This window comes from Lepus europaeus, chromosome 1, assembly GCF_033115175.1.
Source record: "Lepus europaeus isolate LE1 chromosome 1, mLepTim1.pri, whole genome shotgun sequence".
NCBI lineage: Eukaryota > Metazoa > Chordata > Mammalia > Lagomorpha > Leporidae > Lepus > Lepus europaeus.
Window position 1 is genome coordinate 115,397,085 of NC_084827.1, and position 15,740 is coordinate 115,412,824.

General features: G+C 47.4%; 1 protein-coding gene across 2 annotated transcripts in view; it reads left to right on the forward strand.

Moving 5' to 3' along the window:
• Nucleotides 1–15,740, forward strand: part of ITGA6 (integrin subunit alpha 6) — an 81,726-nt gene that overhangs the window by 45,003 nt on the left and 20,983 nt on the right. For both annotated transcript variants that reach the window (XM_062187803.1, XM_062187804.1), the window contains exons 6-13: nt 2,191–2,401; nt 3,355–3,548; nt 3,689–3,777; nt 4,629–4,747; nt 8,827–8,928; nt 9,171–9,232; nt 14,773–14,933; nt 15,117–15,260. In XM_062187803.1, the coding sequence (XP_062043787.1) occupies nt 2,191–2,401; nt 3,355–3,548; nt 3,689–3,777; nt 4,629–4,747; nt 8,827–8,928; nt 9,171–9,232; nt 14,773–14,933; nt 15,117–15,260 (1,082 nt within the window). The remainder of the gene's footprint in view (nt 1–2,190; nt 2,402–3,354; nt 3,549–3,688; nt 3,778–4,628; nt 4,748–8,826; nt 8,929–9,170; nt 9,233–14,772; nt 14,934–15,116; nt 15,261–15,740) is intronic.

Sequence of the window (15,740 nt, forward strand, 5' to 3'; positions counted from 1 at the left end):
ACTAAGAAGTTTGAATTGTATAAATATTCATAATACTCTTCATTTTAAAAAAAACTTCAGCTCATATACCCCCATCTCTCCCAAAATAAAAATACTGTTTAAGGGTATAGAAAAAGGAAGAGAAACATGGTACTTAGTATTTGCTTGTTCTTAAGCACCTACTGTGTGCTCTAAGTCAGGCACTGTGTAGTCAGTGCCTTTCATATCTGCAACACTAAAAAACATGAGTGTCCTTTTTGTTTTTAATTTTTGTTTGTTTAAATGGATGAGTACCACTGTGACTCAGGCCGAGACTACACCATTAATAATCCTGCCGGCAAGGAAAAGAGGAGGAGTCAGGAAGATGAGGAGGCGGAGGGGAAGTGGCTGATGTGTGACCCGCGTGGCAGTGGCCTTGGAGGCCCCGGGCCCCGGGGGTGGTGGGTTCGGCACTTAGGAGAGGGGCACCTGCAGGATCGAATATTAAATGCAAGATTTCCAAGTAAACACGGTCAACAAACCAATATTTGACTGTACGTTACCCCACCTCTCTGCTTCTTTAAACGCATCGTTTAGGGATCACGTGAGACGAGAAGTATACAATGGCTCTGGTTAAGAGACCAACACTCTGGTCTTTCGGATAGATGCCAGTGGATTTTAGGGACGTAGTCGCTGCTAGAACGTAGGGAGATACCAAGTGTTTAAACACGCTCACCGCTTTCAGACTCAGTGTCCGGCAAAGGGGATGCTGGAGAAGGAAATCCAGTTCGTATTGTGACTGTGTGCTTGTCCATGCTGTGTGTGAGGCTGTCATTTCCAAAGAGCAGTGGGTTTGGGGGTGGGGGTGGGGGAATAAAATGATCTACCTGAGGTTCTGGAAGCCTGCAAGCGGAGCAGCTCGCTGGAGGCGCCTGTGGTCCCCATCGTGCAGAGAGCGCGGCGCGGCTGTTCTGCCCCTTACCAAGCATAATTATCTTTTCTCCAATCTCTTCCGTCCCGTGCATGTGTGCAGGCCTGCTGTTTTTGACCAGCGTTTCCTATACAGATCCTGATCAGTTTGTTTATAAAACACGGCCTCTCAGGGAGCAACCTGACACATCCCCTGATGTGATGATGAATAGCTACCTAGGTTTGTGACCTCTGAGATGACAAATAAATTGTCTTGGTCATGGTCATTTAGAAATTTTTTTGATCCATACAGAGCATAAATCTTTTTATTTTCCATTTCGTTTCAAGTGAAGCGCGCACAGAAAGCCTGCCGGGGTGCAGGCTCTGCTGCCAGATGGGTGGCGGAGCTGAAGTAGATTGTATCGCCTCCTCTGAAGGCGGGGCTCATCGGATTTTTCAGCTCACTTCACAATTTGAGAACTGCAGCGGGAGTGGTGATGCTTTTCCAAAACAAATCCCGATGGAAGGGGTGAGCTGCTCTGCTTCGGCATCGGCCTCACCCCTCTGTAGAAACATTTGCTTAATCCGAATGGTGTTGAGGAGGGCATTTCTGTTTGCTTTCCACCAGACCTCAGCATCTGCGCTCTGCCATCCTGCCCGGAGCTTTATCACCCGGTGCGGCGATGTTTTCGGCCCTCCCACCAAGCGTGTCGCTGGTCTCAGCAGCAACTCGGCTCACCTATATTGTTCACCTGAGGTTCTCAAATGCTCTCTGTCATCAGCCATCGTTTCGTTTGCATGTTTGTGTCTCAAAGCAAAGTTCATCCAAAATAAGGAAATGCTGTTACGGCAATACTGATGATGGTAGCATCTGTGCTTGCCGGTTACCCGAAAGACTGAGGGATAAGGGAGTCATCCATGTAAAAGCACTGCTCGTAGCATCATAGCCAGACCCCACGGTGCACACACGATGGTGCTGCACTTGGCTTGTTCTCTCTGTAGCTGCGATGTAACGGCCCCATGATAGCTGGATCCCCTTATTCTGTAGTTTCATTCTTAAAAGAACATTTGATTTCATTTTGAAGATGCATGATTCATAATTCAAGTTACGCAAATGCTCAGTCGCGTAGACTAGGAGTTGGAACGTCCAGAGGGAAGTAGCCCTGCCCTTGGTCTTTGTGTCGGATCTCTGAGCTCTGGGACTCACCCTGTCAAGGCGCTAGCTGGTGGGGAGGTGGAAGAAAAAGGGACGTTAGGGTTACCAGTATCACGGACCTCCTGAATGACAGGGTGGATGTAAAAGGCTGTGTTTTATTTTTCCAGGCTTTTCTCTGGACTCAGGGAAAGGTATTGTTTCCAAAGATGAGATCACTTTTGTATCTGGAGCTCCGAGAGCCAATCACAGCGGAGCTGTGGTTTTGCTGAAGAGAGACATGAAGTCGGCACACCTCCTCCCGGAGCACATATTTGACGGGGAGGGGCTGGCTTCCTCCTTCGGCTACGACGTGGCGGTGGTGGACCTCAACAAGGATGGGTAAGAATGTGGCCGAGCTGACGGCAGGTTGTTGCTGCTTTGCCTGGCTTCTCTCGGTCTCGGGAAGAGCTGTCATGTGGGGCTGGTGGGTTCCAGATCTGCACCGTCTCCAGGGTGTGGGGGGGCAGCAGATGCACATTACCTCCCCCAGGAAGTGGGACGACGTTTTTGATTTTTAGTTTTTACCCATGCCCCAGGACTGTGGATCTGTGAGAATTAAAATGTGAAAAAGTAATGCAAAGAGTGACACCTGCATGATTCTGTTCTGTGATTTCTTTAAATTATTATTTGTGTTCATGTATTTGAGCAGCAGGGAGACAGAGAGAAAGACATCTCCCATGTGTTGGTTTATTCCCCAAGTACCGGCAACAGCCAGGGCTAGGCTGGGCTAAAACCAGGAGCTAGGAACTCAATCCAGCTCTCACATGGTGGCAGGGACACCCAAGTACTTGAGTCACCTTCGTGTACATTATCAGGGAGCTGGCATTGGATGCAGAGCCAGGAACTCAAACCCAGGCATCCCAAGTGACAACCACTGTGCCGAATGCCCACTCCTGGCCTTTGGTTTCTGAAGGGGCTGCTGGAGCATCTTGAGGGTCCTGTTGACCCTCAGGATTGGTGAGAAGGTCATCCATATATCTGGCTGCTGGTGTCCAATGGTGTAGATTAGAGTGGGGTAGAGTAAGTTTGGGGTCTTCCTGGTGGTCGCACCATGGTTCCAGTTTGAGGAGCCAACCTTGGGTTCTCACTCCCAATATTTTCCTTGGGATGTTTATTGCGGGCTACCTTGATTTTTTTTTTTTCAGTGTTTTAATGTATGAGACATTAGGTCCAGATTGGAGGTCTTTTCTGTCATACCTGTTTGTGTCCTTTGTGCCTGGACTGGGGTGTTCTCCCTTAGCTTGCTGGCATTTCAGCTGATGGGTCTCCGTTCTCCCACACCCGTATTTTAGGTGGCAAGACATAGTGATTGGAGCCCCACAGTATTTTGATAGAGATGGAGAAGTTGGAGGTGCAGTGTATGTCTACATTAACCAGCAAGGCAGATGGAATAACGTCAAGCCAATTCGTCTTAACGGAACCAAAGATTCTATGTTCGGCATTGCGGTAAAAAATATTGGAGATATTAATCAAGATGGCTACCCAGGTAGATACAAGATGATGAAATGGTTATGACTTACAGATTGAAGTTTTGGTTGTTATAATAATGAATGCTTTCCGGTGTCTTATTTTAAAGCATTGGAGTATTTTCAAAATGTAATGTTTCTGAAAATGTGTTCTCAACAGACATTGCAGTTGGAGCTCCCTATGATGATATGGGAAAGGTTTTTATCTATCATGGGTCTGCAAGTGGAATAAATACCAAACCAACCCAGGTAATCAAATAACCTGATTTCTACAACTTGTCTCAGTTTTTAGCCTGTAGTAGAATATTTAGGTGGAAGTGAGTTATCATACTGATTTTGTTTTATTCACAAGTCTACAAGTATGAATTTTGCTTTTTAAAAAGTGTATTACTGGAAGATAGCTCTAAAATAGATATATAATTGCAATGTCTTGCTTGCTTTAATTGTAAAATTTCTTTGGTAAGTTGGGAATCAAAGTCATTCAAAGACAAGACTGCCCTCTGACAGTATAAAGACATGGGAAGGGAGTGTATGGGTACTTCCAAAAGCTCATGGAAACACAAAATTAAACGATCACTCTGTTTTGGTGCGTAAAGGCACAGCCCTACTCATTCAAGGGCGAGGATGGAAAGTCCTGGAAGACTGTTGAGATGGGGCTGTATGAGCAGAGGCCCCACGCACATCAGGTGTGCTCTCCATGAACTTTGGAAGTACCCTCATCTTTCCCTCAGTAGCAAAGTAAGCAGAAATGAAACTGGACAAGCACGTGGAGAATTCAGACCCCCAAGTTTTTAAATTGCTTTTGAGAAAAGTGAGACTTGGGGACTAGAGAGGGGAGGTTTGATTAGAAATACCTTGATTAATTTAATGCATTAAGCTCATCAAAGAATGGCTCCTCTGTCCTTTGAGATACTGTGTAAATCAGGTGAAATAGAATGTCTGGAATGTTAGATCCTATGAATACTTGTAATTTAATATAATTTATTTACATGTGAACTCCTAAACGTCCGTTCAGAAGAAAGTTGTGAGTCTTTCGGAGCATAGATGAGGAAGCTTCTTTTGGTGTGCCAGTGCTCATCTGATGCACTGTTTTATTTCAGATTCTCGAGGGAACGACGCCTTATTTTGGATATTCAATTGCTGGAGATATGGACCTTGACAGAAATTCCTATCCTGATGTTGCTGTTGGTTCCCTCTCAGATACTGTAACTATTTTCAGGTGTGTTACTTCAGACCTCAGTTAAGTATGTTCAGTTAACAGATTACCTTGACATTTTGACCTTTTAGATTGAAATTTGTAACATCTGCATTTCAAAGGCAAAGACTTACATGTGTTTGGAAGATATTTCATTTCTTTTGAGGGCAGTATAACAACGTAGTAACACGTATGCTTTTGTACATTTTTATTTGTCTTCCTTTTTATTTGAGAGACAGAGATCCTCCGTTTGCTGCTTCACTTCCCAGATGCCTTCAACAGCTGGGGCTGGGCAAGGCAGAAGCCTCTGTGTGGGTCTCCCACACGGATGGCAGGGACTCAAGTACTTGAGCCATCATCATGTACTTCTTCCCGGGGTGTGCATTATGGGGAAGCTGGATTGAAAACAGAATAAGCAGCACTTGAACCTCGTATGGGAATTGGGTATCCCAAGCAGTTATTTAAAAAAAACTGCTGTGCCACGTACAACTGCCATGGTTGGTTTTCTCTTCACTGGCTTTATAGTCGTTTCTTAAAGAATATGTTAAAGAAGCGGGCAGTAGCACAGTGAAACTGTTTTCCAGGTGTGCCTGTTAACACTCATTGCCCTGTAGTCTTCCAGAATGGTGTCAGGTGTAGAGGTAGCCTCAGTATCTAAAGTATCCTCACATCAACCCTGGGGGTTAGAAATGACCCCAGGACACTTACATGATAGTAAGTGACGAAAGTTGTTTTAGATGTGAAAGCCATCCCGTGTGAAAAACTGAGACACCCAGAGGAAGCTACAGATGGCAGAACTAGGAGATGTGAAGATCGTGGGGAAGAGTGTATTTGAGATGCTACTGACAATGTCCCGGGAACCACCAAAGTTGAGTAAAGTGCATGGACCGATATGTCTGTGATTTGGAGAGGACAGAGCTTGGGGAGGCAGGAATGCATCCCCGCGCTCCTGGTGACGTACTCCCTGAGTGCTGTGAGCCTCTCAACCTCCTGAGCCCTAGGAGCAGGCTGTTCCTGTGCCGTGTGCACTTCTGGGCTAAGGCGTCCACACGGTGGCCTGTCCAGTGCTTCTGAGACACTGTCTTTAGATGCATGTTTCTCTTCTGATGCAGTTATCAACCTTAAAATAGTTCAACAGTTAAAAGGTGGAAGAATATATAACAGTCAGCTGTTTTAGCAAGAATGTCCATCAAAAAACAATGCGGGAAAAAAAATTTTAAGGAGTAGTTCTAATGTGATGGTTAGTTCAACTATTGACAAAACTTGACTTCCTATACCAAAATCTGGTTACCAAGTTTTCAACCCCAACAGATGAGAGACTGATCTTTTTTTTTTTTAAGATTTATTTTATTTATTTGAAAGGCAGAGTTAGAGACAGGGAGAAGGGAGAAGGGAGAGAGAGATCGATTTCCTGTCCACCAGTTCACTCCCCAAAGGAATGCAGCAGCCAGGACTGGGCCAGGCCAGAGCCAGGAGCCTAGAACTCCATCTCCCACGTGTGCAGCAGGGGCCCAAGCACTAGGGCCATCTTCTACTGCTTTCCCAGACACATTAGCAGGGAGCTGGATCAGACTTGGAGCAGCTGGAATATGAACTGGCCCCTATATGGGATGCCAGTGTTGCTAGTGGTGGCTTAACCCGCTATACCACAGTGCCAGCCCCTATGACCTACCTTTCATCAGTTAAATATTTGCCTGTGTCCATGTATAATTGATATTTTGATAGTCTGTTGATAGTACTTTAATTTCCTGTCGTCATAAGCAGGTGGACTGTGAACCCAGCAAACTTGTTCCTCCTCTCCTCATGGACCTTATAAAAGTGAATTTCAACATCCTTTGATAACGAGAGGCGTCTGAGCCTCCTTATTTCACAGCTGAGGAAGCTGTGGCTGGCCTCGCTTGAGCTTTCAGCCTGGATTCTGCGTCTCCCCAGCTGTCGTCCTGGGCATTTCTCTGGCGAAATCCTCCTAGGACTTAAGGACACTTAGTAGATAAATAGCAGTTAAACGTGAGGCAGCCAAGCCAGTAAGATTTGCTTTATGTGTTGAGACACACTTTTCATGATTCACATGTTCTGTGCCTTCACAATTGTGTGTGTTAGATAAGGTAGACAGAAATGGTATATTAAATGGAATTCATGACTTGCATTAAAGCATTAATAAGATGACATATGAAATATTACATCTGGGGCACTGATTGTAAAATACTTGGGAGAGCTGCAGTGGATTAGGCAATGGCCCAGGACTCCGGCATCCCATTTGAGTGCAAGTTCAAGTCCCAGCTACTCCACTTCTGATCCAGCTCCTGTTAACAAGCCTGGGAGGCAGCACACAGTAGTTCATGTACCTGAATTCCTACCTGCCACATGGGAGACCAGAATGGAGTTCCTGGCTCCTGGCTTCAGCTTGGTCCAGCCCCAGCTGTTGAGGCCATTTGGGGAGTGAACCAGCAGATGGAAAATCTCTGTCTCTCTGCCTTTCCAATAAATAATTTTTTTTTAAGAAGAGGGTACTTGTGAATGTTTGCCTTTTAAGTATGTGTATGCTCTCAAAACTTTAGCGTGTACAAAGGATTTTCAAAATGTTCGTGTAAACTGCTTATGGAAAAACTGTGCATGAATTTCAAGATTTCTTACCTGAAAAATACACTTGAAAATGTCCATGAACTTTGGAAGGAAACTTGTATGTAGTTAGTATCTTTGAAAGTGGCATCTGTCTAAATATAAAACAAAAGAAGAGGTAAACAGTGGAGCTAGAGAGCACACAGAAACCTGCCCTTTATCATGAAGGGACTTGTGCCCACTAGCCCACCAACAGATTGATTCCACAAGTTTGAGCTGGCTGTTTGGGATTTGGAGTGCGTTTTCCTACAAAAGCATGGTTCTCTGGTATGGTTGGGCTTCCCACAAGCCTCCCAACGTCAGCCTAACTAACTGACTCCGCATGGTAGTGGAATCCTAGAGCCCGTTCTGAATTCCGACCTGGGAGTGCTGGAGGGGAGAGCTGAGGCAGCACCTCCCAGCCCTCCCCCAGCTCCCATCCACAGGCTTGTGGAGGTCAGGCCGGTGGCCCCTGCCAGCCCTTTGCAGAAGCCGGGGAGAATTCTCCAGGGAGAGAAGAGGTGTTCTCACAGAGTAAGCGGGCTAAGGGTGTGAGCCTCCTGCTGGTTAAGTGTTTGCAGGGTTGGGGTAGGCAAAGCACAGAGGGGACAAGGGTAAGGGATGTGAGTTCTTGTTATAGACACTATGAGGATGGGTCAGTTCTGACAGCAGGGGGACAGGGGCTTATGGCTGGGAGAAGGGAGATGTGTAGGAACCATCCGCATTGCTGATATTCACCCTGACAGTGAGCAGCCCAGGCAACTGGTGTGTTTTGGTGTTAAGTCTTTCGGGGTGTGGTTTGGCAAGATCACTCTAATTAAAAATGTACACATTCTTTGGCTCAGAAATTATGCTAGAAATATGTCCTACAGACAGTGTGTACATACATATACATAGAGAGAGAGTTGTCAGACGAGCAGAACGCCTAGTGTCAATGTCTACTGACTAGGTGCTGGTTAAATAAAGGATGTGCCATTGCTACGAGGCAACACCATCAGGTGCAAAATGCACTAGATCTGTGTGCATAGATAGGAGGTGACCTCTGAAATATTAATGAGAAAAAAAGCAATTTTCAGAACAATAAGCATGAACAGCTCCCATGTAGTTGGCGTTATGTGTGTATTTCAGTATTTGATTTTAGGGAATAGTTTTAGCAGAAACACAGTCTGGAAGAACATACAAGGCCAGTGGCGGTTTTGGGTGGAAATGGAGACATAATATGTTCTCTGAAACTCTGAAACATGTGTTGCATAGGTGACTCAAATCTGTTTATAAATTATTAAACACAGTATAGTTTTAAATAAATATTGTTTAAGTGGCATACACATCTGTGTATCCACAGTTCCTGGCTTTAGCCACCGTGGAGGGGGCGGGGGAAGCAGCACAGGAGCAGCTCTTTTCCCCCACCCTGTGGCTTTGAAGCTGTCCTGGGAAGCCACGGATGCCTGTGAATGAATCTCTAGGTAACAAAAGGCTGAGCTGCCTTTTCACTTCTTTGTCTTCAGATCCCGGCCTGTGATTAATATTCAGAAAACCCTCACAGTGACTCCTAACAGAATTGACCTGCGCCAGAAGATGCCATCCTGTGGGGCGCCCAGTGGGATATGGTGAGAGTGGCTGTGTAGGGGGGGGGGGGGGTGGGCAGCCTCCTCGGTTTCCCAGCGCTGCGCTGACTGTGGCCCCATGGCCCCCAGGCCCAGTGGGGCCACAGGGAAGCCGTGGGGGGGTGCTGGGCAGAGGGCGGGGATCTGTCCTGAGATTATGGGGGGATTGCAGAGCTGGGGAGTGTGTTGTGTTTTTCCACTGCAAGAAAGCATCTTTTAAGAAATATGTGTTTGATTTTATACAGCCTCAAGGTTAAAGCCTGTTTTGAATACACTGCCAAACCCACTGGTTATAATCCTTCATTAAGTAAGTACTCTGTACATTAAAAAAAAAAATCCATCTCTCTGCCAGGTTGCAAGTTCTCCGTAAATCACAGAAAAATGGAGCTGCAGTGGCTAAAATGGGCCATCAGTTCTCGTTTGAAGAATTGAGCAGATCTGCAGCCTCCTGTCTAATCAGGAGGGCACAGCACCACGAGGGAGGGAAAGCTCTCCATTTGATCCCTGCTTGAATTTTCCAGAACAGATGGTTTAGGACAAAATGCCTTGGAAAAGTACTTATTTGCTACCACAACCGTTTCCTCCATTTCTGCCTTTGAAAGCAGCTTTGTGGTTGTGAGGTGGTGGGTGGTGGGTGCAGAAGGGCAAGTGCTGGAGCCAGGGCACAGCTTCCTAGCGGCACTGCCAGGTTATGCTCTCCCCGCCCCTGGACTCGGAGGCCAGAACACCCAGGTGGGCCCCTGGGGCGTTGGATGCTGGCCCTGAGATGTGGGAGACTTGAGCTCTGCTCCTGGTTTCAGCTCTGATGCTACTTGACCCCACGGCATAGGTCAAGTCCCTTAATGTTTGAGTTTTTATTTTCCTGTCAGCTGAAAGAAATGCCTCTCATTGTAATGACTGCACCCTACTAGTGATGGCCTAACCATGGTGATCCTAGCCCCAGGGTCTTCTCTGCTATGGGTTGGAAGCAGCCACAACTCTTGAGGTTGGCTCCAGAACATGAGAAGTTACATCTTTTCTCCAAAGCGGAAGTGAAGTGCAGCGGGGAACCATCATGGGTCAGGCTGTGGTCCGGCAGCTCAGGATTGTGGTGTAAGATGTGCCACCAAGGAAGCTTTGTGAAGGATAAGGGCCACTGTGTCTTTTTTGTGTCATGAGACTTATTACTCCTTGAGAGAACGAGTTTAAGTTTGCTCCTTTTATCTAAGGTCTTGCTGTTTTCCTTATTTAATTTGAAAGATGTCCTTTTTACTATCCCAGAATTTGACTGGTTTCAGATCACCTAAAGTGATGATTTGACATGGAAAACGTAACCCCATTAGGAGGTGGCGTGCATATGCTCTCACACAGGCACACAGGTCATGACGGTTCTTAGCTGTGCTTCTCATTCTTACTTATATGGAGGCATGTAATGAATGTCCCCAATAAGGAACAGAATGAATGAAGATACTGACCTATGATGAGTCAGTAAAGTATGAAAAGTAACCATTTAAATAAATGTAATATATTTTTTTAAAAAGCTTATGGGTGGGGTATTTAGCCTAGGAGTTAAGATACCCACGACCCGTATGGGAGTGCCTGGGTTCTAGTCCTGGCTCCAGCTGCCTGGCAACGCGCACCCTGGAGGCAGCAGCATCTGCTCAGGTCACTTTGGTCCCGGCACCCGTGTGAGAGACAGACCTGCATTGAGGTCCCAGCTCCCAGCTTCAGCCTGGCCCAGCCCCAGACGCTGGGGAATCTGGGGAGTGAACCAGCGGGTGGAAGCTCTGCCCTCCCCCTTTTCCCCGCTGCTGGGGCCGCCGAGCCTTCGTCTCCCTCTCCCTGGACTTCTAGCAGGCCTCCCGGGCTTCCTTCGGCTCCTCTTCTGCTGGACCAGCCCGCAGAGCTGGCGCGTGGCAGGAGGCGCTCTCGTGCTGCTTTCTCTCTGCCCTTGGAGGACCCTGGAGTTGTGGGGGAGGCAGAGCGGCTGTCCTTTCGAAGGCGTGCGCCTCATGCTTTCCCCTTGGGTCACGCACAGGCCTCTCACCGTGGTTGGCAATGGTTTGAGAAGCCACAGCGAGCAGGGCAGGACGTTGGGGCCGCGTTTTTAATTCTATTATTCTGATTGTCACCTTCATCAAACCGCTCTGACCAGGGGTGGGAGAAATCTCAGCAGCACGCTCTAGGGCTTCTCCCCGTTTATAGAACTGGCGAGCGCTCTCCAGCCTCAAGGTAGCCCTTGAAGCCCCGCGGGTGGCTCTGGTTGTGGGGCACCGGCAGAGAACAGGAAGTTCTGAACGCGAGGAACTTACCCTGAGCTGCATGAGCGCCTGCGCACCGAGCGAGCGAGTGCGGGAGGCTGGTGCCAGGCTGCCCCCTCGCCTCGGGGGACCTCAGACGCAGCGCTCCCCACTTGCGCACGGGGCTAATTGAGCCTTAATGAGCGTTCCACGTGGCTTGGCCCTCTCCGGAGGTCGGCGGAGGCAGCGCGAGAGGATTTTAAGATGATGGGAGCTGACTGCAGGGTTAGGGAAGGTTGGCCTGGACGAGGGGGATAAGCGGTTTTAATGTGCCCACGCCCTCCTGCGCTGTGGCGGCGAGGGGCGCTCTGTGTGCGAACCGCAGTCTGGTGCTTGGTGAAGGTCGCAGGTCACTGATAAATGGACGGGTCAGGGCTGTGCAGGGTCTAGCATGGGGGAGGGGCATTCCATTTGGCAGCCTTGACATGGAAGAATTCTTCGCATGGACGCAGAAATGACTGTTAGTCCTGTTAGTGTGTCTGAATTTTGGCCTGAGCATTTCTGAGTAGCTGGCGTTTCGGCATGCACGCATGTGCGAGGGCGCGGAGCCCCTTGCTCCTATCCTGGGTCTCTCAGGTGTGTTGGTTGCTGGGGGATGCGATGGCGAGCAGGACTGAGGAGGTCCTTGCCCTCGGCTGTGCCTGGCTGTGGGAGGCAGGCAGAGACGGTCCCAGCAGTGGACTAAGTGTAGGTGTTGGAGACACAGAGCATGCTGGGTTTGCGCAGGCGGGGCCAGGCAGGCCTCCCGGAGGAAGTGACGTCCCCACCGAGCTATGGAATGGGAGAAGGAGTTAGCCAAGCAGGCTGGAGGCGGGGAAGGAGGGACGATTGCCAGCTAAGGGCGGCACAGTGGCCATCTGCTGTTAATTTAACAATTAACAGTTAACACTCTTATATATGACTTCAGTGACCACCCAAGGCTCTTAACATGAGATACCTAGGCTGTGGAAGCCTGTTGAATCCACAAATTCTGCATTTAGACAAGGCCATAAGCAAAGTGAAGTTTTCCCCTCCCTTCAGAAAAAAGTATATCCTTTGATGGCCACTTCTTTCCACTGGGGTCTCACAGAGATCCTTCATGTAGAACATTTTTTGCCACAGTGTCCTGGCTTTCCCTGCCTGAAATGCTCTCAAGGGCTTTTTAACCAGACCAGGATGCCTTAGGGGCTGATTCTGAGGTCAGAGTGCTGCTTAAAGCTATTGTCATTCTATCAGTCTGCTATATAGACTGCTTCCCATGTTGGACATTCTCTCCTTTTGAATTCTATCTTACTATTATCAGACACTTGATCCTATTTATATGATCACTTCAACACTTAATCCTATCTATATGTTCACTTTAACACCTAATATGATCACTTTAACACTTAAGATGACATTTTTCCCCCCCAGCTTAATGGGATTTGGAGTCCCATGGCAACTTTTTTTTTTTTAATATTTATTTACTTAATTGAAAGAGTTACTCAGAGAGAGAGAGGCAGAGAGAGAGGGGTCTTCCATCCACTGATTCACTTCCCAATTGGTTGCAATGGCCAAAGCTATGCCACTCTGAAGCCAGGAGCCAGGAGCTTCTTCCAGGTCTCCCATGTGGGTGCAGGGGCCCAGGACTTGGGCCATCCTCCATCCTCTAATGCTTTCCCAGACCATAGCAGAGAGCTGCATCAGAAATGGAACAGCTGGGACTTGAACCAGTGCCCGTTTGGGATGCCGGCACTGCAGGCAGTGGGTTTACCCGCTACACCGTGATGGCCCCCCATGACAAGTTTTTAAACTGTACCCTTAGAAATAAGTCTGTAGGTACGTATACAGAAATACAAAAAATTTCAGTTAAAAACTTCCTCTTCTCTTATTCCCACTCTTATTTTTTAATGAGATCCATCCTCAATTGATTCTATACATATATGATTAACTCATATGTTATGAGTTCAGCAAATATTATGAAGAAAAAAAACTAGTTGTTCCTTGACAGTCAAGACAAAGGCCACTCAAGTCATCTCTTTTTTTTTTTTTTTTTTTTTGACAGGCAGAGTGGACAGTGAGAGAGAGAGACAGAGAGAAAGGTCTTCCTTTTGCCGCTGGTTCACCCTCCAATGGCTGCCGCGGTAGCGCGCTGCGGCTGGCGCACCGCGCTGTTCCGGTGGCAGGAGCCAGGTGCTTATCCTGGTCTCCCATGGGGTGCAGGGCCCAAGGACTTGGGCCATCCTCCACTGCACTCCCTGGCCACAGCAGAGAGCTGGCCTGGAAGAGGGGCAACCGGGACAGAATCCGGTGCCCCGACCGGGACTAGAACCCGGTGTGCCTACGCCGCAAGGCGGAGGATTAGCCTGTTGAGCCACGGCGCCGGCCTCAAGTCATCTCTTCTTGAAGTGTCAATTTCACTTCTACAGATTTCGTTTTAGGCACTCTGTTAGTTCTCACAGATTAGGGAGAATGTATGGTATTTGTCCCTTTGGGACTGGCTTATATCACTAAGTATGATGTTTTCCAGATTCATCCATTTTGTTGCAAATGACCAAATTTCACTTTTTTTTTTTTACCTCTGTGTAATATTCCATAGAGTACATATCCCATAATTTCTTGATCCAGTCTTTGGTTGATGGAAATTTAGGTTGAGTCTGTGCTTAGCTATTATGAATTGGGCTCACTCTCCAACGCTGGTGTGGAAACTCTTGGCTGCTGGGGTCCTGAGTTGTGGGTGTCCATGCCCTCTACATAGGCCCACTGTGTCCCTATAATTTTTGTAGTTTCCTCTGCCGTTTTCTCCCTAACTCTTCCCTAGACGAGAGCAGTAAGTTCCCTCCCTACTCCGCCATCTTGGAAGCCTCCTCCTGCTCCACTCTGATCCAGCTCTCTCTATGGCTTGGCAAAGCAGTAGAAGATGTAGAGAGAGGTCTTCCATCTGCTGGTCACTCCCCAGATGGCCACAACAGCTGCTAGAGCTGAGCCGATCCAAAGCCAAGAGCTTCTTCCAGGTCTCCCTTGCAGGTGCAGGGGCTCAAGCACTTGGGCCATCTTCCACTGCTTTCCCAGCTGTAGCAGAGAGCTGGATTGGAAGAGGAGCAGTGAGGACACAATCAGGCACCCATATGGGATGCCAGTGTCATAGGTGTCAACCTTCCAACTACACCACAATGCTACCCGCCCAGGGGCCTTTTTTGAGTAGTAAAGGCAGGAGGCCATGTAAGCATGGGATGCTTATTGAAGAGAGTCGTTTAGGCCCTGGGGGACTGTTAGGTTCTTCTAGTTATCCTCAGTCTGCTGTGGGTTCCTGAAATTCAGCCACACACTGACAGATTCGCAGTTGCCTTGGCGGAAGGGTTTTGACTTAGGCTTTAGCTCCCCCAGGTGGCCTGATGAAAATTCAGCTTTAAAACATGATCAGCAATGGAAAGGACAGCTTGCTTTGGAAAACGTCACTCGTCGGCAAAATGTTCATTACCAGGAACTAGGAAGAGAAACAGTGGCAGTGGAGGAGAAGTGTTGTTCTACGGGGAATTAAAATGTTGGGATGTCAGCATGCTTGCAGGAATATGCTTTCAGTAATGTGATTTTTGTTCATTTTGTCCAGCAATTGTGGGCACACTCGAAGCTGAAAAAGAGAGAAGAAAATCTGGGCTGTCGTCAAGAGTTCAGTTTCGAAACCCGGGCTCTGAGCCCAAGTACACTCAAGAGCTGACCCTGAATAGACAGAAGCAGAGACTGTGCATGGAGGAGACCCTCTGGCTGCAGGTGAGGGCTGGCCCAGGCACGTCCACTTCAGTCTTAGAAGAAGACATGAGCTGGGTTTTGTGGTGACACATGAAGATTACCGGAATTTATTGTAACATAGCATTAGTTGCTATGAAAGCATTGTCCCGGCATTCCTCTGGTGTCTTTACTCTGTGCTTAACTGTGTCCTTTCATGTTTTCCAGGAAAATATCCGAGATAAACTGCGCCCCATTCCCATCACTGCCTCTGTGGAGATACAAGAGCCCAGCTCGCGTAGGCGAGTGAATTCACTGCCAGAAGTCCTTCCAATTCTGAATTCAAACGAACCCAAGATGGCCCATACAGATGTAAGTGTGACTTCTGTTTCGCCAAAGTTAGTGCCATATTCTGATGCCAAATCAAATATCTTTGGAGGCAGTAGAGCTAGAGGGTTGCTTTAAAGGCCATTTCTTTGGATTAATATGCTTTTTAATATATGCAAAGTTTGAATACATCTGTTTACCAAATTAGCAGTAAATATAGAAACATACAGTTTGGGGCCAGAGAATATTTTTCTCCACAGTTTTTTATCACTGTAACCTATTGAGACTATAATTGTCATGTCCTTATCCTGTAGCTGTGCGTAGAAGGAAAATGACTTTGTATAAGGGGTCTTCAAACAGGTCATGGAACGTACATATTACAAAAAAGAATCTGTGCATGGATTTCAAAAATTTTTATACCAAAATAAGCTTATCTCTTAAAAAATATTTATTTATTTGAAAGTCAGAGAGAGGAAGAGACAGAGATCTTTGATCCACTGGTTCACTCCCCAAATGGCCACAAAT